General features: G+C 31.9%; 2 protein-coding genes across 6 annotated transcripts; one reads left to right on the top strand and one right to left on the bottom strand.

The window, feature by feature from the left end:
- Nucleotides 1–1,519: 1,519 nt before the first annotated feature.
- On the bottom strand, nucleotides 1,520–12,774 carry LOC140444046 (uncharacterized). Of its 3 annotated transcripts, none has more exons than XM_072535649.1 (2): nucleotides 12,273–12,762; nucleotides 1,520–4,497 (listed from the first exon to the last, which is right to left on the bottom strand). In XM_072535649.1, exon 2 carries the CDS (start codon nucleotides 2,447–2,449, stop codon nucleotides 1,520–1,522), a length of 930 nt encoding a protein of 309 aa, XP_072391750.1. In that variant the 5' UTR covers nucleotides 2,450–4,497; nucleotides 12,273–12,762. The 3 variants fall into 3 exon arrangements, with proteins under 3 accessions (XP_072391750.1, XP_072391749.1, XP_072391751.1); XM_072535648.1 differs by having other exon boundaries at nucleotides 1,520–2,466; XM_072535650.1 differs by lacking the exon at nucleotides 1,520–4,497 and adding an exon at nucleotides 5,462–6,965 and having other exon boundaries at nucleotides 12,273–12,774.
- LOC140444045 (uncharacterized) lies at nucleotides 2,342–21,775 on the top strand. 3 transcript variants are annotated; one of them, XM_072535646.1, is made up of 5 exons: nucleotides 2,342–2,423; nucleotides 13,353–13,583; nucleotides 14,954–15,076; nucleotides 15,784–15,846; nucleotides 19,991–21,775. In XM_072535646.1, the coding sequence occupies exons 2-5, from the start codon at nucleotides 13,391–13,393 to the stop codon at nucleotides 21,196–21,198; spliced, it is 1,587 nt and encodes a 528-aa protein (XP_072391747.1). In that variant the 5' UTR covers nucleotides 2,342–2,423; nucleotides 13,353–13,390; the 3' UTR covers nucleotides 21,199–21,775. The 3 variants fall into 3 exon arrangements, with proteins under 3 accessions (XP_072391747.1, XP_072391746.1, XP_072391748.1); XM_072535645.1 differs by lacking the exon at nucleotides 2,342–2,423 and having other exon boundaries at nucleotides 13,246–13,583; nucleotides 19,991–21,774; XM_072535647.1 differs by lacking the exons at nucleotides 2,342–2,423; nucleotides 15,784–15,846 and having other exon boundaries at nucleotides 13,246–13,583; nucleotides 19,991–21,774.
- The last annotated feature ends 491 nt before the right edge of the window (nucleotides 21,776–22,266 follow it).

Here is a 22,266-nt window from a genome sequence, read left to right as displayed (position 1 = left end):
TAATGAAGACACTGTATAGTGCCCTTTTGGTAATCGCCTTGTTTGTTTTTTCTATCTTAATATATTCGTTATATATTCCTTCATTTGTATTTAACGCATCACACGCTCCAATCGGATCAATAACAAAGGAGATATGATGTAATGCCCTCTCGGCAATGCCGCAATGTGTTTTTTCTGTCTCAACATATTCGCTACCCTCTTCTTTCCAATGATGTATCATGTCACGATCCACAAAACGTTAAAAAATGAGCTGAATGAAACTTAGCATTTTCTTATGGGATTTTAGATATGAAATAAAACAGAAACGGTATAGCAGCCTTTTTACAGGTAAAGCTTTTACTTAATTTCATTTAATTTTACGCAATTCTATTTAAATTGATGTACTTCTATTTACCTTTATTTAACTTTATATAATTTTATTTTATTTTGGTAAATCGTTGACTTTTGTAAAACGTCATTTTATAAGTTTATTATAAACAATAATTTTGCAATAAATAATATGTGATTTTTTTTAGATTTAATACAGGCATTTTAACTTAAAATAACAAATTATTGACACTTTTTATAATTTTCTTATCAAAAGCTTTTGAAAATATAAATTTATAAACAATAAATACATAAAATTTTTTATTTTAGATTCATTATAGAAAGTTTAACTAAAAATAACAATTATGACCAGTTTTGATAATTTTTTCATTAAAATTATTGAAAATATTCAAAGATGCTTACATTTTAGACTCAACTTGTTTTTCCAGCACTATTACCTCTACTGTATTTATCTTTCACATGTGATAAATATTGTTCATTCGACATTTTCAGAATTACAATGAGTTAATACTATACAAACATTACATACAGTCATTTAAAACAAAAAGGTTGAAATGTGTATATGGACTTCCCTCATCGAAGAAATGGTCTCTTCCAACTATGTATTTCGTGTAGTTAATTAAATGAAATTATTACATGTTTCATAACAGACTCTCCATTTTTGAGTAAATTGACTCTTCCAACTATTTTATCTGTGTAGAGAAAAATAAATACAACGCCAGAGCTTCGCTTCAAAAATATAAAAGTGGCACCGTCGCAATTTATTTTAAGTCAGAATATTTATTGATGATACTGCATTCGACCCACACGCAGTATCGTCAATTTTTGTTTTGTGTCTAAGGTGCGCACAGTTTACAAGCATTTATGTTTTCAATTATCCTGACGTAGTAGAACTTACATTAGAAGTGGCCTGCACAAATAAAAGCCTGTTCAGTAAAAATTTTTATTTTTCTCACAAAAAGGAATAGAATGGTTAATAACAAAAAAAAAAGAAAATAAATGTATTCAAGCAATTTTATAAATCTTTTTCTACAGTGTGCATTATCTAATGATATTTCTAATGACCTGCTTATGTAAATTGTTTAAAACAAATAACACTCTTGTACCGTTTTTCTCCATTATGAACTCTCTAAAGTTATCTCAAACTGTTTTGTTTCCCTAAACTGCTTAAAATAAATTTCACAAGACTTTTCTACCTGTCTCCAGTGTGCAATCTCGTATGTCGTTTCAAATAGCATGCTCTAGTAAACTGTTTAAAACAAATGTCGCACTTGTAAGATTTTTCTCCAGTGTGCAGTATCATATGCCGTTTCAAACCAGTTGATGTAGTAAACTTGGTAAAACAAATTTCGCACTGGTAAGGCTTTTCCCCAGAGTGCAGGCTCACATGCCTTTTTAAATCGTATTTTCGAGTAAACTGTTTAAAACAAATTTCGCACTTATAAAGATTTTCTCCAGAGTGTACATTCAAATGACTATTCAAACCATATGCGTGAGTAAACTGTTTAAAACAAATTTCGCACTTGTAAGGTTTTTCTCCAGTGTGCAAACTCATATGCCTTTTCAAATCGGATTTTCGAGCAAACTCCTTAAGACAACTTCCGCACTTATAAGGCTTTTCTCCAGTATGTACATTCAAATGACTTCTTAAATCGTATGCGTGAGTAAACTGCTTAAAACAAATTTCGCACTTGTGAGGTTTTTCTCCAGCGTGTATTTTTATATGTTGTCTCAAATTCTTTGCTAGAAAATAGCACTTAAAACAAATTTCACACTTGTAAGGCTTTTCTCCAGAGTGCACACTCAAATGACTTTTCAAATCGCATTTTTGAGCAAACTGCTTAAAACAAATTTCGCACTTGTAAGGCTTTTCTGCAGTATGCAATCTCATAATATGTCGTTTCAAATGAGTTCTGGTAATAAACTTGGTGAAACAAATTTCGCAATTGTAAGGCTTTTCTCCGGTGTGCGATTTTATATGGCGTTTCAAGGAAGCCACCCGGTTAAACTGCTTAAAACAAATTTTACATTCACAAATAGAATTTGTTAACGTTATTTCTTCAGTATTTTCACTTATTTGTTGTTCTGTAGTACATGTAAGTTCAGTTTTTATGATTTCCATTCCATTCTGTGAAAAACCTAAAATAAAAATTTGTTTATGCAGAGACTGTAGAGTAAAACAAAGAGTAATAAAATTTAGTAAGAATGAATATAATTATAAACAAAACTGAAATTGAAAGGGAAAATAATTGCCATAGTACTAATATTACTAATATACGAGAACAATGATTGTGTCTACGTCATAGATAGATAGACCAGGTGTGCATCTCTTTGAAATGGGCCGGGTTTATCGACCATGTGACCTAAATGACAAATGAGAAGGTCACGCGGTCGATAAACCCGGCCTGTATTGTAGCGTTCAGTCTCTTTGCATTATATGTCTGTGGGATATAGTTCATATTGCAATTATCTCTAAAAGATCTTTTAACAAAAATCTAACTGTTGTGATACACTGAGCAATTTAAGGGTTGACAATTGCCATTTTTGCTATATTTTTGAAAGTAAATCATTTTTAAGTGTTAAAATTATAAAACTAAAGTTTGCGGTTAGAAGTGGTATTTCTTAACCCGTTCTGCAGCAATAAGTGACGAAGATAAAAGTGTATCATGTAATAGTTCAATAGCTGTATGCTGAGATTTTTTTCTATTGGTAAATGCTTGGGATTAGCTGCAGTTGAATTTCGATCTTAATACTTTTCTATGTAGCATGTCGAGAAGCATTTAAGGAATTCCCAAGTTGGTGAAGGAAGTATGTGAGATCAAAAGAGTTAAAAGAAAAACCGAATGAGACTTGCAAATTGGTTGCCTCTAAAGTAAACATTTTGGACGGAAAATCTCAGAAATGGAAGTCAGACATAATAGATCAAAATAAACTTCTTTTTCTTAGGGTGCCTGTCCGATTCGACCGTTGGCAATCATTCTGGCTATGATGACTTGCTGATGGTTGCTATACGGAATACCTATGTTAAGGTCTTTCTATACCATGCTTTTGGTTAGCAAGCCAGGATATTCTTCTTCGTCCTGGTGCCCTTTTTCCTTCAATTTTACCTTGCAAAATGCAAGTACGGCAGCTTACAGAAGTTTCTACTCCGTACAGAAGCACTGAGTACACGTAACATTTAAGGGACCTTCTGGCAATTCTCTTAGTAAGCGGATATAATAAGCTACCATCTAAAAGAAGCTACTGGGAGAGAAATCCTGACATGCAAAATATTCTGGTGTCTGATGCCATGAGACGTGACAGATTTTTACAAATTTGTCATTTACTTTATTTTGCAGACAATAATAATATAGACAAAAATGTACAAACTTACAGATATGTTAAAAAAATCGTTCATAGAGCATTTTGTCTCAGAAGAAAATATAGCTTATGATGAATAGATGATACGCTACTTTGGGCATCATCGATGCAAACAGTTTATCAGAGGAAAGCCTGTAAGGTGTGATGTATGAATACACCTAGCGGATATTTGATAAACTTTGAAGTATATCAGGGAAAAAATCCTAGATCTAATGAAGATATCAAAAATATTTCGGAAAAGCTGCAGCTCCCATGGTATGGATGATCGAAGAATTGGGTGACAAAGGATCTCTGAGATACAAGTTTTTCTCTATGTTGCTATACGTTCATTAATAATGAAGATACTGTGTAGTGCCATTTTGGTAATCGCCTTGTTTGTTTTTTTATCTTAATATATTCGTTATATACTCCTCTTTTATTTACTATATCAGATGTTAGGATTCGATCAGTTGTTTATTTTTTATTCAGTCAGAGGCCTTCTTTAACTCAATAAATCAAAATTTGTCTTATAGTAAATCTATTTGTATTCATAGTGCCCTATGATATCTCGTATGTAACTATACATTCATTAATAATGAAGACACTGTGTAGTGCCCTTTTGGTAGTCGCCTTGTTTGTTTTTTCTATCTTAATATATTCGTTATATATTCCTTCACTTTCATTTAACGCATCACACGCTCCAATCGGATCAATAACAAAGGAGATATGATGTAATGTCCTCTCGGCAATGCCGCAATGTGTTTTTTCTGTCTCAATATATTCGCTACCCTCTTCTTTCCAATGATGTATCATGTCACGATCCACAAAACGCTAAAAAATGAGCTGAATGAAACTTAGCATTTTCTTATGGGATTTTAGATAGGAAATAATACCTTTTTACAGGTAAAGCTTTTACTTAATTTCATTTAATTTTACGTAATTCTATTTAAATTGATGTAATTTTATTTAGTTTTAATTTTATTTTATTTTGGTAAATCGTTGACTTTTGTAAAACGTCAGTTTATAAGTTTATTATAAACAATAATTTTGCAATAAATAATAATTAATTTTTTTAGATTTAATACAGGCATTTTAACTTAAAATAACAAATTATTGACACTTTTTATAACTTTCTTATCAAAAGCTTTGAAAATATAAGTTTATAAACAATAAATACATAAAATTTTTTATTTTAGATTCATTACAGAAAGTTTAACTAAAAATAACAATTATGACCAGTTTTGATAATTTTTTCATTAAAATTATTGAAAATATTCAAAGATGCTTACATTTTAGACTCAACTTGTTTTTCCAGCACTATTACCTCTACTGTATTTATCTTTCACATGTGATAAATATTGTTCATTCGACATTTTCAGAATTACAAGGAGTTAATACTATACAAACATTACATACAGTCATTTAAAACAAAAAGGTTGAAATGTGTATATGGACTTCCCTCATCGAAGAAATGGTCTCTTCCAACTATGTATTTCGTGTAGTTAATTAAATGAAATTATTACATGTTTCATAACAGACTCTCCATTTTTGAGTAAATTGACTCTTCCAACTATTTTATCTGTGACAATCTTCGTTTTGCTATAGAGAAAAATAAGAACAACGCCAGAGCTTCGCTTCAAAAATATAAAAGTGGCACCGTCGCAATTTATTTTAAGTCAGAATATTTATTGATGATACTGCATGTGCGTCTTATCGACCCACACGCAGTATCTTCAATTTTTGTTTTACTGACGTAGAACTTACATTAGAAGTGGCCTGCACAAATAAAAGCCTGTTCAGTAAAAAATTTATTTTTCTCAAAAAAAGGAATAGAATGGTTAATAACAAAAAAAAAAAGAAAATAAATGTATTCAAGCAATTTTGTAAATTGTATAAAAACAATCTTGGCACATATGTCGTTTTTCGGGACATCCAGGGCATATATATCGAATGGTCTTTATCATTTCTACTGCATAATTTCTGCCTTGCTCTCGAGCGTATATTACGATCATCGCCAGCAGTAGAATAGTGGAGTAACTGACTGCATAAAATTTCTCTAAATTTTACTAGAAATAATTTATGTTGTATTTCCAAAATCGTAATTTTTTTTCGATGACCATATCCAGTGTGCATTATTAGATACCTTTTTAAACTACTTACTTCCATAGTATTAGGCAAAATTAACTTTTTCTACAATGGGCATTATCTAATGATATTTCAAATGACCTGCTTATGTAAATTGTTTAAAACAAATAACACTCGTGTACCGTTTTTCTCCATTATGAACTCTCTAAAGTTATCTCAAACTGCTTTGTTTCCCTAAACGGCTTAAAATAAATTTCACAAGACTTCTCTACCTTTCTCCAGTGTGCAATCTCGTATGTCGTTTCAAATGGCATGCTCTAGTAAACTGTTTAAAACAAATGTCGCACTTGTAAGGTTTTTCTCCAGTGTGCAGTATCATATGCCGTTTCAAACCAGTTGATGTAGTAAACTTGGTAAAACAAATTTCGCACTGGTAAGGCTTTTCCCCAGAGTGCAGGCTCACATGCCTTTTTAAATAGCATTTTCGAGTAAACTGTTTAAAACAAATTTCGCACTTTAAAGATTTTCTCCAGAGTGTACATTCAAATGACTATTCAAAACATATGCGTGAGTAAACTGTTTAAAACAAATTTCGCACTTGTAAGGCTTTTCTCCAGTGTGCAAACTCGTATGCCTTTTCAAAACGGATTTTCGAGCAAACTCCTTAAGACAACTTCCGCACTTATAAGGCTTTTCTCCAGTATGTACATTCAAATGACTTCTTAAATCGTATGCGTGAGTAAACTGCTTAAAACAAATTTCGCACTTGTAAGGTTTTTCTGCAGCGTGTATTTTTATATGTTGTCTCAAATTTTTTGCTAGAAAATAGCACTTAAAACAAATTTCACACTTGTAAGGCTTTTCTCCAGAGTGCACACTCAAATGACTTTTCAAATCGCATTTTTGAGCAAACTGCTTAAAACAAATTTCGCACTTGTAAGGCTTTTCTGCAGTATGCAATCTCATAATATGTCGTTTCAAATGAGTTCTGGTAATAAACTTGGTGAAACAAATTTCGCAATTGTAAGGCTTTTCTCCGGTGTGCGATTTTATATGGCGTTTCAAGGAAGCCACCCGGTTAAACTGCTTAAAACAAATTTTACATTCACAAATAGAATTTGTTAACGTTGTTTCTTCAGTATTTTCACTTATTTGTTGTTCTGTAGTACATGTAAGTTCAGTTTTTATGATTTCCATTCCATTCTGAGAAAAACCTAAAATAAAAATTTGTTTATGCAGAGACTGCAGGGTAAAACAAAGAGTAATAAAATTTAGTAAGAATGAATATAATTATAAACAAAACTGAAATTGAAAGGGAAAAGAATTGCCATAGTACTAATATACGAGAACAATGATTGTGTCTACGTCATAGATAGATAGAACAGATGTGCATCTCTTTGAAATGGGCCGGGTTTATCGACCATGTGACCTAAATGACAAATGAGAAGGTCACGTGGTCGATAAACCCAGCCTCTATTGTTTGTAGCGCTCAGTCTATTTGTATTATATGTCTGTGGGATACAGTTCATATTGCAATTATCTCTAAAAGATCTTTTAATAAAAATCTAACTGTTGTGATACACTGAGCAATTTAATTGTTGACAATTGCCATTTTTGCTATATTTTTGAAAGTAAATCATTTTTAAGTGTTAAAATTATAAAACTAAAGTTTGCGGTTAGAAGTGTAGAAGTAGAAGTGTATCATGTAATAGTTCAATAGCTGTATGCTGAGATTTTTTTCTATTGGTAAATGCTTGGGATTAGCTGCAGTTGAATTTCGGGGAGTTGTACTGAAAAGCAGATTCTTAATACTTTTCTATGTAGCATGTCGAGAAGCATTTAAGGAATTCCCAAGTTGGTGAAGGAAGTATGTGAGATCAAAAGAGTTAAAAGAAAAACCGAATGAAACTTGCAAATTGGTTGCCTCTAAAGTAAACATTTTGGACGGAAAATCTCAGAAATGAAAATCAGACATAATAGATCAAAATAAACTTCTTTTTCTTAGGGTGTCTGTCCGATTCGACCGTTGGCAATCATTCTGGCTATGATGACTTGCTGATGGTTGCTATACGGAATACCTATGTTAAGGTCTTTCTATACCATGCTTTTGGTTAGCAAGCCAGGATATTCTTCTTCATCCTGGTGCCCTTTTTCCTTCAATTTTACCTTGCAAAATGCATTGGAGTAGCTCATATCTGCCTTGATTTCTCATTATATGTCTCAAGTACTGCAGCTAACGGCCCTTCACGATGTTGATCAAATCCGCGGTTGTGTTCATCCTCCGTAGTACTTCTTCATTGGTGACTTTGTCTGTCCTCGCTGTCTTCAGGATCCTTCTGTATAACCATAGCTCAAAAGCTCAAAGTTTTGATAGAGTTTCCGCCTTCAATGTCCACGTTTCTACTCCGTACAGAAGCACTGAGTACACGTAAAATTTAAGGGGTCTTATTTTTGTTTCTAGAGTAAGGTTTTGAACACAGAGCTCATAGTTAAGAATGCAATTTTTGCCTTTCCGATGCGACATTTAATCTCTTGGGTATTGTCCCACGACTCATTGATTATAGTTCCCAAGTAGTTGTACTGTGAGACGCGTTCAATTCTCATTTGGTATATAAACTACTAATAAAAATATGCTTAGTGCAAATGTCAATTACAAATGCAGATTTTAAGTCTATATACGGGTGGCAAATTCAATCTCCAAGATTACTGCAATACCAAAATGGAGGGATTAAGGACAAGATTAATTATGGAAAGTATAATTATAGAAAGTAATAGAAATTATGAATAATTATGAAAAATTATATATGTAATATGCAACAGAAAGTAACTCGGACCATATAGTGATATTATCAGATTCTTTATCAGTTTTGACCTCTATTGGGAAACCGGGATTACGTACGGCCAAATACGTACAGTTGCCCTTATATTTACAAAATTAAGGATATCAAACAAAAGTTAGTAACAAGGGACAAAAATCTACTTTTTGTTTGGATTAAAGCACATATAGGTTTGGAAAATAACGAACATGTAGACCAATTAGCAAGAGAAAGTATTATGTCTGGTAGAGAAACTTCGTATAAAATCACGGCTTGCGACTTTCTGGCTTCTTTAAAATTAAGATTATACCAAAGGTGGAATAATATTTGGAAGGAATATTCCATTGTTAGCCCAAATAGATACACTTCTCTTCAAACAGATATTCCTAAAACTCCTTGGTATAAGTTTTTTAATGTACCTAGAAAATATGTTACCATGATCATAAGACTGAGATTTGGGCATGCTTGTTACCCCAAACATTTATTTAAACTTAAGGTTTTAGATAATGATCAATGTGAATTTTGTACAGAAGAAGGAAACCTAGATCATATATTTTTCAGTTGCCCCAGAAATACTATAATTTCATCCAGATTAATAATACATAAACACAATATATTAGCCCCTTGGAACCTTCAGTACCTATTATCATTAGACTCGAGAGCAGTGTATGATTTATTAGTTATGCTTTTAAAAGATAGTAAAATAACCATGTAAATAATTATACATTAGTTAATAACGTAACCTTTGTCTCTAACCCAATTGTTTAAATTCCTTTCTTACCGTGGCCTAGTGTTGTATGTTAAAAAAAAATGCCTAGGCGAGAAGAGAGTGACCCTGTTTACCTGTTTACTGTTTTGTATATTTATTTTAATATAAACTCAGACAACCTTTTCTACCATGTTGAGTCTAGCTGAATGACTAAAAGTGTATGCCAAAAAAAAAGACAAGATTTTATGAGTTGGAGCAATCATCTTAAATTTATTTATTTATTTATTTCAACGGTAGAACCATTTACAATAAAATACAACAAATAGTAAAAAGTAAAGATCATGTACAAGAAACATCAAACAATAAAAAAGAAACAAGTAAACAGTTAAAATTTGTACATTAAAACAGTACCTATATCAAATCACAAAAGTTAAAAAAAATATATATATAAAAAAATATCACATATCTAGATTGATAATTAGATTCTTAAGTTGCCTTTTGAAAGCATTAATGTTTGTACAGAAAGGATCCAATAGGAGGTCATTGCAAGAGCTCAGCATTCTCGACAAGGGAAAATGACGAGCATAATCAGTCCTATGAAAAGGAATATAAAAGAGTGCAGTGTGTCGAGTTCTATGTATTGTGTTTAAGTGTACATTGGCTTATAACGAAGGACAATTAATAAAGTTGTTTATAATTTTAAACAAAAATAACATATCAGCTCTCAACCTGCGGTTCTTCAATGTAGCAATGTTAAATTGAGACATTATTATAGAATAATCTATGAAATAATTTTCAGTATTTTTTATATTAATATGTGCTTTAAAAGCTAAAGATCTTAGAAACTTCCTCTGAACGCTCTCCAATCCATCAATGTATACTTGATGAAATGGGGACCAAACAACAGAGCAGTATTCAAGACCTGAGCGTACCAGAGAGCAATACAATAATTTAAATACAATAGGTGAGAGATCATGACTGTTACGATAAATAAAACCAAGATTACGAAATCCTGTTTATCAGTATTCTCATACACTTTTTTGCGGCTCAGGAGCTAGAGGGAAAATCGAAGGACCACTGGCATAAACTGCTGCAATAATAAAACAAGATAAGAAATAAAACTATTTAGATCAAAAGAAAAAACAAGACGGCTCTTTAATGGGGTGAAGAAATTAGGTGATTGGTAAGCATATACGGCTAAACTGAAAACCTATAAGACAATCCTATCTGCTAAGGAAAGTCCCTGTTCCTGGTAAACATTGAAAGTACCAGGGTTAAGAGAATCCTTAAAGAAGATAACATTAATACACACAATGAAGTTACATTGCAAAGTGAGAAGAATTCAAACACAGAGAAGGAGGCTGTAGACGATCTTTTAAATGTTCACTTAACAGGGTCGACGCAATTGACTAGTGGTAATAAACATCAAGTAAACTTAAGCCCAATAAGAAGTGACTGGATAGCCTCTGAAATGATCTTTGGTTCTCACAAAGTCAGATGAGCTATTGAAACTTTCAACTTTTAAAACATACAATACTGCAGGACCGAATGTCATATTTCCTGGACTACTCCAAGATGACTGGAAATATTTATGGGTCCCCTCATCACAATATGGGATACATTTCCAAAGCTTGGAGAAGAGCGAGGATGGCGTTTATTACCAAAATCATACAGGCCTATAAGTCTGACTTCGTTCACGTTGAAAACCATCAAGCAGAGAAATCAGGTGAAGCCGCTCTGCCCAATCTGGTGTCAGAACTCGAAAGGAGTTTACACCACACAGAAGTCGTTTGTTACATTTTTAGACATAGTAGGTGTAAGGGCGAAAAATGTTTAAAATAATGTATTGTTTTTGTTTTAAATGAATGTATATTTGTTATACCTACTTACTATATTTAACATAAATATTTGACCTATTTTAGGTATATCTATTAAATAAACTTTTTCAAACTATCTAACCATAAAACACTGGAAACTTTTGTTTTTAACATTTCCACAAAATTTATTTTATATTATTATTACCACAGCTGTTTTGGGAGAGTGTCTTTCTCAGGTGATCTAGGTATTTGTGGTATGCATTTACATTTTATAGTCTTTTAACTGAATAAGTTGAGAGGGCGCGAACTATTTGTCTCAAGTTGGTCATTCAGAATTGTGTCTATATTTTTTAATTTGTTAATTTCCATAGATTCTAATATAGCTTAAGGCCTTTATTTTGAAAGTGAAGAATTTGAAATTTGTCATTAAAAGAATAATTATGGTCTAGATAGTCTAGAATAAAATGAAGTATTAGATAAAATAAATTTCCATCAAGTAACGGTTGAATCCATCACTCTTTCAAACTAGTTTGACAGTTTTAATTTTCAACCTGTAACCATTTAACTTGAGTTTTTTGTCAGAAGCATTGACGTAATTTCAATTCAAACTTAAGTCAATTTCAAACATTCAAGTCAAACTTGTGCAACTCTAATTGTATATCTAATGCTTTAACACTAATTTTGATATTTATTTATCAAGAGGATACCCAAAAAAATGCCCAATATTTTCCTTGGTACTCTGTTTATGTATGTAAACTGTATTCTGTAAATGTAAAACAATATAAACTAATCTAAAATCAGTCTGGGAAGCCCACAATATTTACAATTAAAAAAAAATCATATTTTCTTTTTGGCTGGCTAGTTTTACCCTCCTTCAGTATAAGAAAGGGTTGTCTTCCCTGTCATGTTTTGTTGTTACACGGGGGGTGGTTTTTAAGCAAGATATACTTGGAAAGAAAATACATAAACATGAATGCACCCAATAAAAATGTACATTAATCAGTAAGTGCAACAGAATTCATTGTGAACAGTTCAGTTTATTAGATGCCCTACTCTCGTGCGTATCTAGTATCCAACTGGTAGCTAAATACATAAAAAGTTGGGCATTTTGAGGCGGACCCTCTAGTAATTACCAATTGAGTACAAACTAACACCCACTATATTTGCAACTTGTCTTACCTGAGTTATCTTCTGGTTCATTTTTGAAGTGATCCAGATATATTGATGTGGATAGCTGACTCTCTATATCTTTTTGGTTATATTCAACAAACTCTTCCTTAATTTCAACTTTAAATTCCATAGCTAACAAATGAACTGAAAAAATTAATTGGAAACATCCAAAACAATTTATTCTAATCAATGTTAATAAAACTTGGCAAAAGTATAGAGAAAGTGCCGATGAAGTTAGCTATAAATGACGGACAGATTTGAATTTGGCAGTGTTGCCATATCACAAATATATTAAAAGTTTTTAAAAGAAGTTTAATTAATTTAAATTTAATTTAATATAATTTAAATTAACTTTAATTTAAGGATGCGATTTTTAATCAAATTACGCACCACACTAAAGCGTCAAACGCACTTATAAAACTTAAATCGCTTAAATTAAAACGTTCTTCCCGCATTTCTTGTACATTTAACACCCTTTCTGGTTCAACAATTGTTGTAGGCATTATTTTTAATTTAAATTTTGTATATAAAATACACAAATTCACACAATTTAAATGTAGTAACGATCTGAACAAGTTCTAGTAACTAGCTAATACATTAACAAAACGGTATTCAGGTACCATTTCATCCCAAAATTATAAGAAAATAGTCATAACATTGAAATCTGCTAAACATCTGTTGCAATCTGGCAACTAGTGTTTTCAAAATGTTGACAGTATTGCCAAGTTTATTTGCTAATCTACCAAAGGCCAATTATAATTTTTTTTTCTAATAACTAACTGCAACTAATATCAAAAGAAACAAATATTCATTCGTTCGTGTTTCATATAAATTTAAAATTTTTTTAAAAATACCTGATTTCATAAAATATAATAAAAATGTACTGTTTCAAAGCATATTTGAGGCATAAAACATACATAATAAGGACATGGCAATACCGCAAACACAAATTTGACATGACGTTTATAGCCAACTTCATCGGCATTTTCTCTATACTTTTGCGCCCAACCAAAGCAAATATCTCTCGCTGGTGTTTATAGAGAGATTTTGTAAAAGTGTTTAAAATATTTTCCATTCATCAAATGGAAGTAAAACAGGAAGTTAGGGGGGAGTCGATTAAAATAGAAATGTATAATAATGGGGCGTGCGATGCTCTTCCTGATACTTTTAAAACTGAAATTAAAGAAGAACCCAAGGACCAGTTATATACAGATGATATATTCAATCATCTAGATTCAAAGGAATACCATATAAAAACGGAAATGAAACAAAATGAAGCCCAACTTATACCTTTAGAAGAAAAACAAGCAATGGAAGAGAGTAAGTTAATAAAATAAATTGAATACATTAAGCTGGCACACTTATACCAAAGCTTATACTTTGCTTAAACTAATAAAAGATTTCATTTTTTACTCCGTATCATTACTTTTGATAAAATTACATTTGTCACCCAGTTATTAGTGTTGCATGATTTTCTATAAATCATTGACATACAAAAACCTGCTTTGGATTATTATGATGGTAATGTAGAGTATTTAAGTAGTGGCAATTTTAATTTTCTAAACATCCCTAGAATTAACAAAAACACTGAGTTTTGGAAAAAGTATTTTTATAAATTAATAAATGTAATTACAGCAGCAATCTCTTGAATTTCATATAAACAATGAATACTGTGTAGTACTGGGACTATATATTATGTTATTAATTATAATAAATCAGTTTGTACTTGAGGGTTACTTCCCATGTCAACATACCAACAATTGTATAATTAAAGTTTTCTATTATGTAAATAGAAAATATATGTTGATACTTTTTATAATTACTAATAAATGCTAAGCTAAACCTACCCTAAAAACTTTTCACCATCTCATTCTATTTTCTGATGTATAGACATTTCATCAACCATCAAAGCATAAAACATGATTTTTCACATTGCTATAATCCATTTTTTTTTGCAATGATGAATCTTTAGGAAATCTAAAACAATTTATTTGCTTTATCCTTCAGTTTTCAACGTAATTATAAAATAAAAATTAAATAAGACTCTCATATGTATCTGTTTTAAAACACTTTAGAAGAGAAAAGTAAATTAATAGGTGCTAAATTTCTGGTAGGTTTTCAAAGTTTAATTTACGAATTTACTTACTCATCAAATAATATATGTCCCCTTTTTGTGTCTCCACATACAATTAAATGCACTGCAAGTTAATACTATAATTAAAAAAATAATATATTGGAAAAGTATTAAATTGGAACTTATAAAAAGTTTGCAAACACCTGTAAAAATGTCTAGTTTCTAACATTTTCTGCCATATACTGATGTCACGCATAGCTGCGCAAAACAAGTTATGTTGGCTTCACTCTTCCAAACGGGGGTATAGCAAACAGCGCATAGTACATGTGTTCATTGTACCATGCATACAGCTACAGCGTGTCTATAAGCTTAATACCTAGTCTAAGAAATTAATCATTTCATTTCATATATTCTGACTCTAACACAATATTTTATGATACTCTAATCATCGCTCTCGCTCTGATTTCTGATAATATTCATGTTCATGTAAACATGATGTAAACAATAAACAGTGTATCAACCAATGAACGAAACAAATAAATATGCATAGCTGGTACCACATGTTTTGTTGCAATTGTACTACATTTCAAATATATTTATTCAGTTTATATTTTAGCTATGGAATTTAAAGTTGAAGTTAAGGAAAAGTTTATTGAATATGACCAAAAAGATATAGAGTGTCAGCTATCCACATCAGTAGATCTGGAACACTTCAAAAATGAATCAAAAGATAACTCAGGTAAGACAAGTAGCAAAAATTGAATACTAGTTTGTACTCAATTGTTAATTACTAGAGGGTACTCAAAAATGTCCAATTTTTGTGGACTTAGCCTACCAATTGGTTACTAGTTACCTAGACAAGAGAGTAGAGCATATACGAAACTGAAGTTTATGTCAATGATTTCTGATTCACTTACTGATTAATGTAAAATGCTTTTTATTGGGAGCTCAACTTTCACGTTTATGTCTTTTCCTTTTAAAATTGTTGTTTAAAAAAAATGCAACTATGAAAGGATAAGAAATGACAGAGATCACAACATTTTCTTATGCTCAAGGAGGGTAATTCTAGCCATTGTTAGCATGAAAAAAAATTCTAACATTTTATCCTTACCTACTTTTTACAAAAAATTGCTGTGTTTTTACCAGGGTTAGGCTAGATTAGGTTTATTAATATTTTTTTACATTTTTAATAGTAAAATATAAAGAAAAATATGAAATTGTTTAAATAGTAAATAGGGCACAATAGGGCTATCTTCATCAACTTCATTCAACCCCAATTGGTAAGAGATTGTTTTATTAGAAAGCTGAGTTACTTTATATGTTTTTTTAAACATACAATTTCCCACTTCAGTCTATTGGAGTTCTATTGGAGAGTACCAACCAAAGTATGTACTACCAAAAATTATTTGTAGAAGGATAAAGACTAACTGTTTATTTTGATTACAGATTTATATCCAGTTGAACTAGGCCAGCCAGTTAATGTAGAGGTGGAGGAAATTGCAGAAGCAGGTACAAACAAATATTTTATTCTATTGCACTACTTTAAAATATATTTGACTTTGTCTAGAGACATTTGACAATGTTAGCATAAAATTCTTATCTCACAGGAACAAGTCAACAAACTCCAGCTAAAACTAGAGGAGATAAAACTTCATCAAAAAGAAGGTTTTCCTCATCAAACATAAAGGAGGCATGTGAAGTTTGGGGCAGGAGCCAATCGGAAATAGTAGAAGAATTAAAGGCAATCAGGCAAGAAGTTGCGAAAGGCAATAAAAACAAAATGGCCAAATTAAAATTGGAATATTTTAAAATATTTCAAACATTTGACGGATTTAAGGACTTTTGGGACAATGTGTAGATAGTCTGTGACACTGCATTATTATCTTTATCTGTGGCATCACAGTTTTCTTCAGAACAATCCTCCATTCACCCCTGTGTCTAATGACTAGTCTCTATGTTCTAACTGCAATAGATTTTAAATCATCCTCTAAATTGTCTTGATACCTGGTCTTCCTTCGGTTTATTGTCCCATAAGCCCTCTTCTGCCAAAACCTTTCTGACTGTTGCACCTACATCTTGTCTGATGAAATGCTCTATCCATGCAAGGCATGCTGCCTTAATGAATTTTACGTCAGGTTCCCCAAAACTTCTATACAACTCAAAGTTGTAATGTCTGTGCTACAAACCTTGTTCTTTGCAGTAGTATATTTTAGGTATATTTGTAGGTTTACTTTATAGTATATTTTAGGTTTGCTTTATATTTTGAAATTGTATTCTTTACTTGTACGAGGATATATTGATATTAAACTAGCCTTTGATAGATGGCGCTACTTGATACCGAATTGGTTTCGGTGTTGACATTTGCCATTCATGACATGACGTCTGTCAAAATTTTAAGTTTTAAAAACAATTAGTTTGGTTTTTACAGTCATCAAAAGTAAGCAAATTTTGTGTTTTTGGAGAAATGGAAAAAGTCGAGTATCGTTGGGTGATTAAGTTCCTTCACAAAAAGTTTAAAACGAATGTGCAAATCAAAGCCGACCTGGACGAAGTTTATGGTGAGGTTGCACCTTCGTTAGCAACAGTAAAATTTTGGAAAGCTGAATTTGTTCGTGGTCGTACGTGTGTTTTTAATGATGAGCGTCGCGGGAGGCCAAATGAAGTTATCACGCCGGAAGTTATCAACAAAGTCCATGACATAATTATGACAGATCGTCGAATTAAGCTCCGAGAGTTAATAGAGATCCTAAACATTTCCTACGAACGCGTATACATCATTCACCATCATTTGGACATGAAAAAGCTATCCGCGCGATGGGTGCCGCGTTTGCTGACAATCAATCAAATGCAAAACCGTGTGACCACTTTGGAGACGCTTTTGGCGATGATACGACGCGATCCGAAGGATTTTTTTCGCCGATTTATCACCGTTGATGAAACCTGGGTGCATTATTACACACCGGAAACCAAAGAACAGTCGAAACAGTGGCGCAAATGCGGCGAAGCGCCGCCGAAGAAGGCAAAGAGTGCACATTCGGCCGGCAAAGTTGTGGAGACTGTTTTCTGGGATGCGAAGTTCATCATCCACATCGACTACTTGGAAAAAGGAAAAACAATCAATGGTGAGTACTACGCAGCATTATTGGATCGATTCGATGCCCAATTGCGTCGAAAACGCCCCAGTTTGGAACGCAAAAAAGTGCTCTTCCACCAAGACAATGCACCGGCTCACCGATCGGCCGTCGCCATGTCAAAATTACACGAATTGGGCTATGAATTGGTTGAAAACCCACCGTATTCCCCAGATCTTGCCGACAGCGATTTTTTCCTCAACAAATGATGAAGTCGTCGCTGAAACTTCGGCCTATTTTGAAGAGCTCGAGCAAAAGTACTATTCGGATGGGATAAAAAATTGGAACATCGTCTTACTAAGTGTATCGAGCTAAAAAGGGACTATGTTGAGAAATAAATCGATTTAATTCCAAAAAACTTGTTTTTTCTATGAAAGGCTAGTTTTATATCAATCCACCCTCGTATGTTTTAATTTTCTAAGGGTTTTGACAACTTTTGGACCACTTTGTAATATATTTTAAATTTGTTTGTGTTGACCTTTTTGCAATTGTTATATGCAGGTTTCAATTTTTTTTTATTTAACAATATATAAATATATTGATTATAAAATTATATCTTAATAATTATGAAATATACTGATCAAAAACAGTTTTATTTTATAACACAAAATTTGCAGCAATAACATTTCTTCATATTATCATAGGGGTTTTCAAAACTTCTAGAACAGGTTGTAATATACTTTTATTTTGTTAGTTTTGTTGTGTCATTTTTGTTATTACTTGTAACATACATGATTTATGTTTATAATAAACTCCTGGACAAAATTAACGCACCGCTCATATTTTTCTCAATAATCTTTATTTATTGATAATTTACTGTACAAGTTGCCTATGGACCTTGTTTGACAGTGACAGTTGTTATGTAATAGTCTTGTTTTAACAATAATTTGTATTAATCTTCGTTTTAGACTAAAAGTGAGTTAAACTTTTCATAAAAACAAGCTTTTTATTGTGATATTTTTCATCACATGCATGTTTGGAAGTTCATTTGCATAAAAATAAAATAAAAAAAATCCCGCCAAAGAAATTTGTCAATGGAGGAGGCAGTGCGACCTTCGACTCTCCTAGATGAAGGATATTCAATGCGATACGTTGCAGGTTTGTTAGGAAGACATCATTCCAGCATCAGTCCCAAGGTGAGGCGATATAATGAAACAAGGTCGTACCATCGAAGACCAGGGCAAGGGTGAAAACGTTGTACTAATCAAATTGATGATCGTTTTTTGAGACAACGTGCTCTCAGAGATATATGAGTCGACCAAAAAACCCTTGCTTACCAGAGAACACAGGGTTCAGAGATTGAATTTTGCAAGATTGCATCAAAGTTGGACCATCTATGATTGTATCTGTTTTGTACGAATTGTATATTTTTCTGTAAAATTTAATATAACCCATATATCAATTCTGTACTGATAAGTAAAAAGGTCCTAAGTCAAAAATATCGACTTCTTTTTTAAACAAACAAATTAACGTACTGAAAGAATTTTAGTACGATAAAAATCGATTGAATTTGAGAGTTTATTTCAAAATAGAGATGAAAATCAGTCTATTTCTATTATTTTTTATCGAGTTTTTAAGGTGTTCAAATATGTATATGTGTATAAAAAAATATGTATAACAGTATTATTCTTTTTTCATTATTATATTATACTTTTTTTTATTGTATTAAAATATGTACCTATATGTATATACAAAAATGTGTATAATAGTATTATTCTTTTTTTACTATTAAACAACACACACGAAACAACACTTTTCAATTAAACAAACTTCAGTTTTTATAGGTTGACACATGATACGATGACTAACATAGTATCATGGGTTGACATATAAACTATTTAGAACATGGCGGATTCTCACAGAAATTTGCGTTGCGAATAAGCCCTTCGTTTCGCTTCTTGTTGCGTGGTGTATTCTGTGGTTAGGTTAATTATTAGCTGACAGATCTTCAGGATATGACAGAACCGAAAATAACATTTTATGTAATTTTCTGCTGTGAATTGGCCATTTTACGCAGAGCATGATACATCATACCGTTTTTAGGTACACAACATTATGATTTGAGAACTGTAATCTGATGTACGTTTTCTGAATTTTACACTTGTATGTACTTGTATGTAATTATTTATGTAAACGATACATCAGCTAATTTTAGGTTAAGTTACATTGTTTTATATTTTGAATAATAAAATATCAAGGAAAATATTGGGCATTTTTTTGCTACCCTCTTGCTAATTAATTATCAAAATTAGTGTTAAAAAATTGATATAATTGGTATTTATTAGCAATGGGACTAAAAACTAAAATGAAGGAAGGTTTTGCAGAAGGTGGTCAAGGGTATATAGAAAGTGAACTATTTTCATCTCTAGTAATCTTCATTGCTCTACGGCAATTTTTTCCTTTCCACATTCAATTAGCGTAAATTTTTGGTACCACTTTATTGCTGATGCTAGTCATTGGATTATTTTTCTTAAAAACATTAACTGCATAAACAAATTTTTATAGTTTCATTTTTATTTTAGGTTTTTCTCAGAACCGAATGGAAATCATGGAAAATGAACTACCATACACTACAGAACAACAAATAAGTGCCGATACTGAAGAAACAAAGTCAAAAAATTCTATTTGTAAATGTAAAATTTGTTTTAAGCAATTTTACCATGCAGGTTCTTTGAAACGACATATGATAACGCACACTGGAGAAAAGCCTTACAAGTGTGAAATTTGTTTTAAGCAGTTTGCTACAGCAACTTATATGAAAAATCATTTGAGTGTGCACACTGGGGAAAAACCTTACAAGTGTGAAACTTGTTGTAAGTGCTTTGGTCAAGAAAAGCATTTGAAGGAACATATAAAAACACATGCTGCAGAAAAGCCTTACAAGTGTGAAATTTGTTTGAAGCAGTTTACTCGAAGATATGATTTGAAAAGGCATGTGAGTTTGCACACTGGGGAAAATCTTTACAAGTGCGGAATTTGTTTTAAGCAGTTTACTCGAGAATACGATTTGAAAAGTCATTTGACAGTACACACTGGAAAAAAGCCTTACAAGTGCGAAATTTGTTGTAACAAGTTTACTAGAGCAACTCATTTGAAACGACATATGGTATTGCATACTGGAGAAAAACCTTACCAGTGCGAAATTTGTTTTAAGGAGTTTGGTCGAAAATCCGATTTGAAAAGGCATATGAGTGTACACACTGGAGAAAAGCCTTACAAGTGCGAAATTTGTTTTAAACAGTTTAATCAAGTATGTGATTTGAAAAGTCATTCGAGTGTGCACACTGGAGAAAAACCTTACAAGTGCGAAATCTGTTTTAAGCACTTAAGTAGAGCATACGATTTGAAACGACATATGAGATTACACACTGGAGAAAAGCCTTACAAGTGTAAAATTTGTTTTAAGCAGTTTATAGAAACAAGTACTTTGAGAAAACATTTGAGAGTTCATACTGGAGAAAACCCACACAAGTGTGAACTTTGTTTTGAGCAATTTTCTCAAACATGCGATTTGAAAAGCTATTTGTGTGTACACACTAGAGAAACTTCTTACAAATGCGAAATTTGTTTTAACACGTTTACTAGAGCACACGATTTGAAACGACATATGAGATTGCACACTGGAGAAAAGCCTTACAAGTGTGAAATTTGTTTTAAGCAGTTTAGAGAAACAAGTAGTTTGAAAAGTCATTTGAGAATACACACTGCAGAAAAAGTTAATGTTGCCTAATACTATTGAATTAAGTAGTTTTAAAAGGTGTCTAATAGTGCACACTGGATATTGATCTTAAAAGCAAAGAATATAGAAGAACAGTTCAAATGGGCGATTTGGTTACGGTTATTATACTTCAAAACAATCCTTAAGAGGGCGACTGTGGCCGATAAACTCACACCGGGGCCATCGGCTTAAAACCATCATGAAAGATGTAGTTAGGGGGAAGTGGGAAAGGAGTACGACCGTAGCTATTTATTAACTTATGCATCCACGCCTAATCAAATTTCGACACCATTGATTTGCAAACTGTCTTTTTTTTGTTTTTTTTACACAATAAAATCTTTATTTTTGTTATATTAAATAACGAATTAGAGGTGGTACTACCCCAGAAGATTCGAGAATAATACTTTTTGGTATATATATGTAACGATGTTATGAGTGAGTTTAGTTGATAAGAGATAATCGTGCTGGAAACTTATAAATAAATATATTTATATAAATTCGAACCCCTCGTTTTATTTAATTATTCAATATTCAACTAAAAATTTCATTTTCTCAGGACTTTTCTATAAACTTTTTAGACTATTTTCGAAATTATTTCATTGAACAATAATTCTCCTGTTCAAAAAACCATGCAATGAAACCTTTAACAGTAACTTTTAATAGTCTATGTGAAAGTTTTTACGCTGTATGGGTACTATTTAATCTTCTTTTAAAATAACTACTAGTAAAACATAATTTTCACAATGAATAAATATTGGTGAAATTATTATAATATAGTCTTAAACTGATTTATACTTAATTGAAAATAAACTGATGACATTAATTAAAATTAAAATTAATTTTATGTATAAATTGGCATGCCATTTTTTACCAGTTTGGTGTTTGTACTGCCCCAGGTCAGATGGTACGCATTCGTATCATAGCCAATGATTAATTGCAGTTTTCATGCAATCTCTCACTAACTGTTCCAACTGCCTTGATGGTTGTTCGGGATCATCATATGGGAGGTATGCTGATCTGAGAACTATCTCCTTCATAACTCCTCCCTCTGCGACCTTTATCTTTACTGTCGTTCAGTGT

Source organism: Diabrotica undecimpunctata, chromosome 6 (assembly GCF_040954645.1).
Source record: "Diabrotica undecimpunctata isolate CICGRU chromosome 6, icDiaUnde3, whole genome shotgun sequence".
NCBI lineage: Eukaryota > Metazoa > Arthropoda > Insecta > Coleoptera > Chrysomelidae > Diabrotica > Diabrotica undecimpunctata.
Note: the sequence above shows the minus strand (reverse complement) of the source record. Positions and strands in the feature narration are given on the sequence as shown.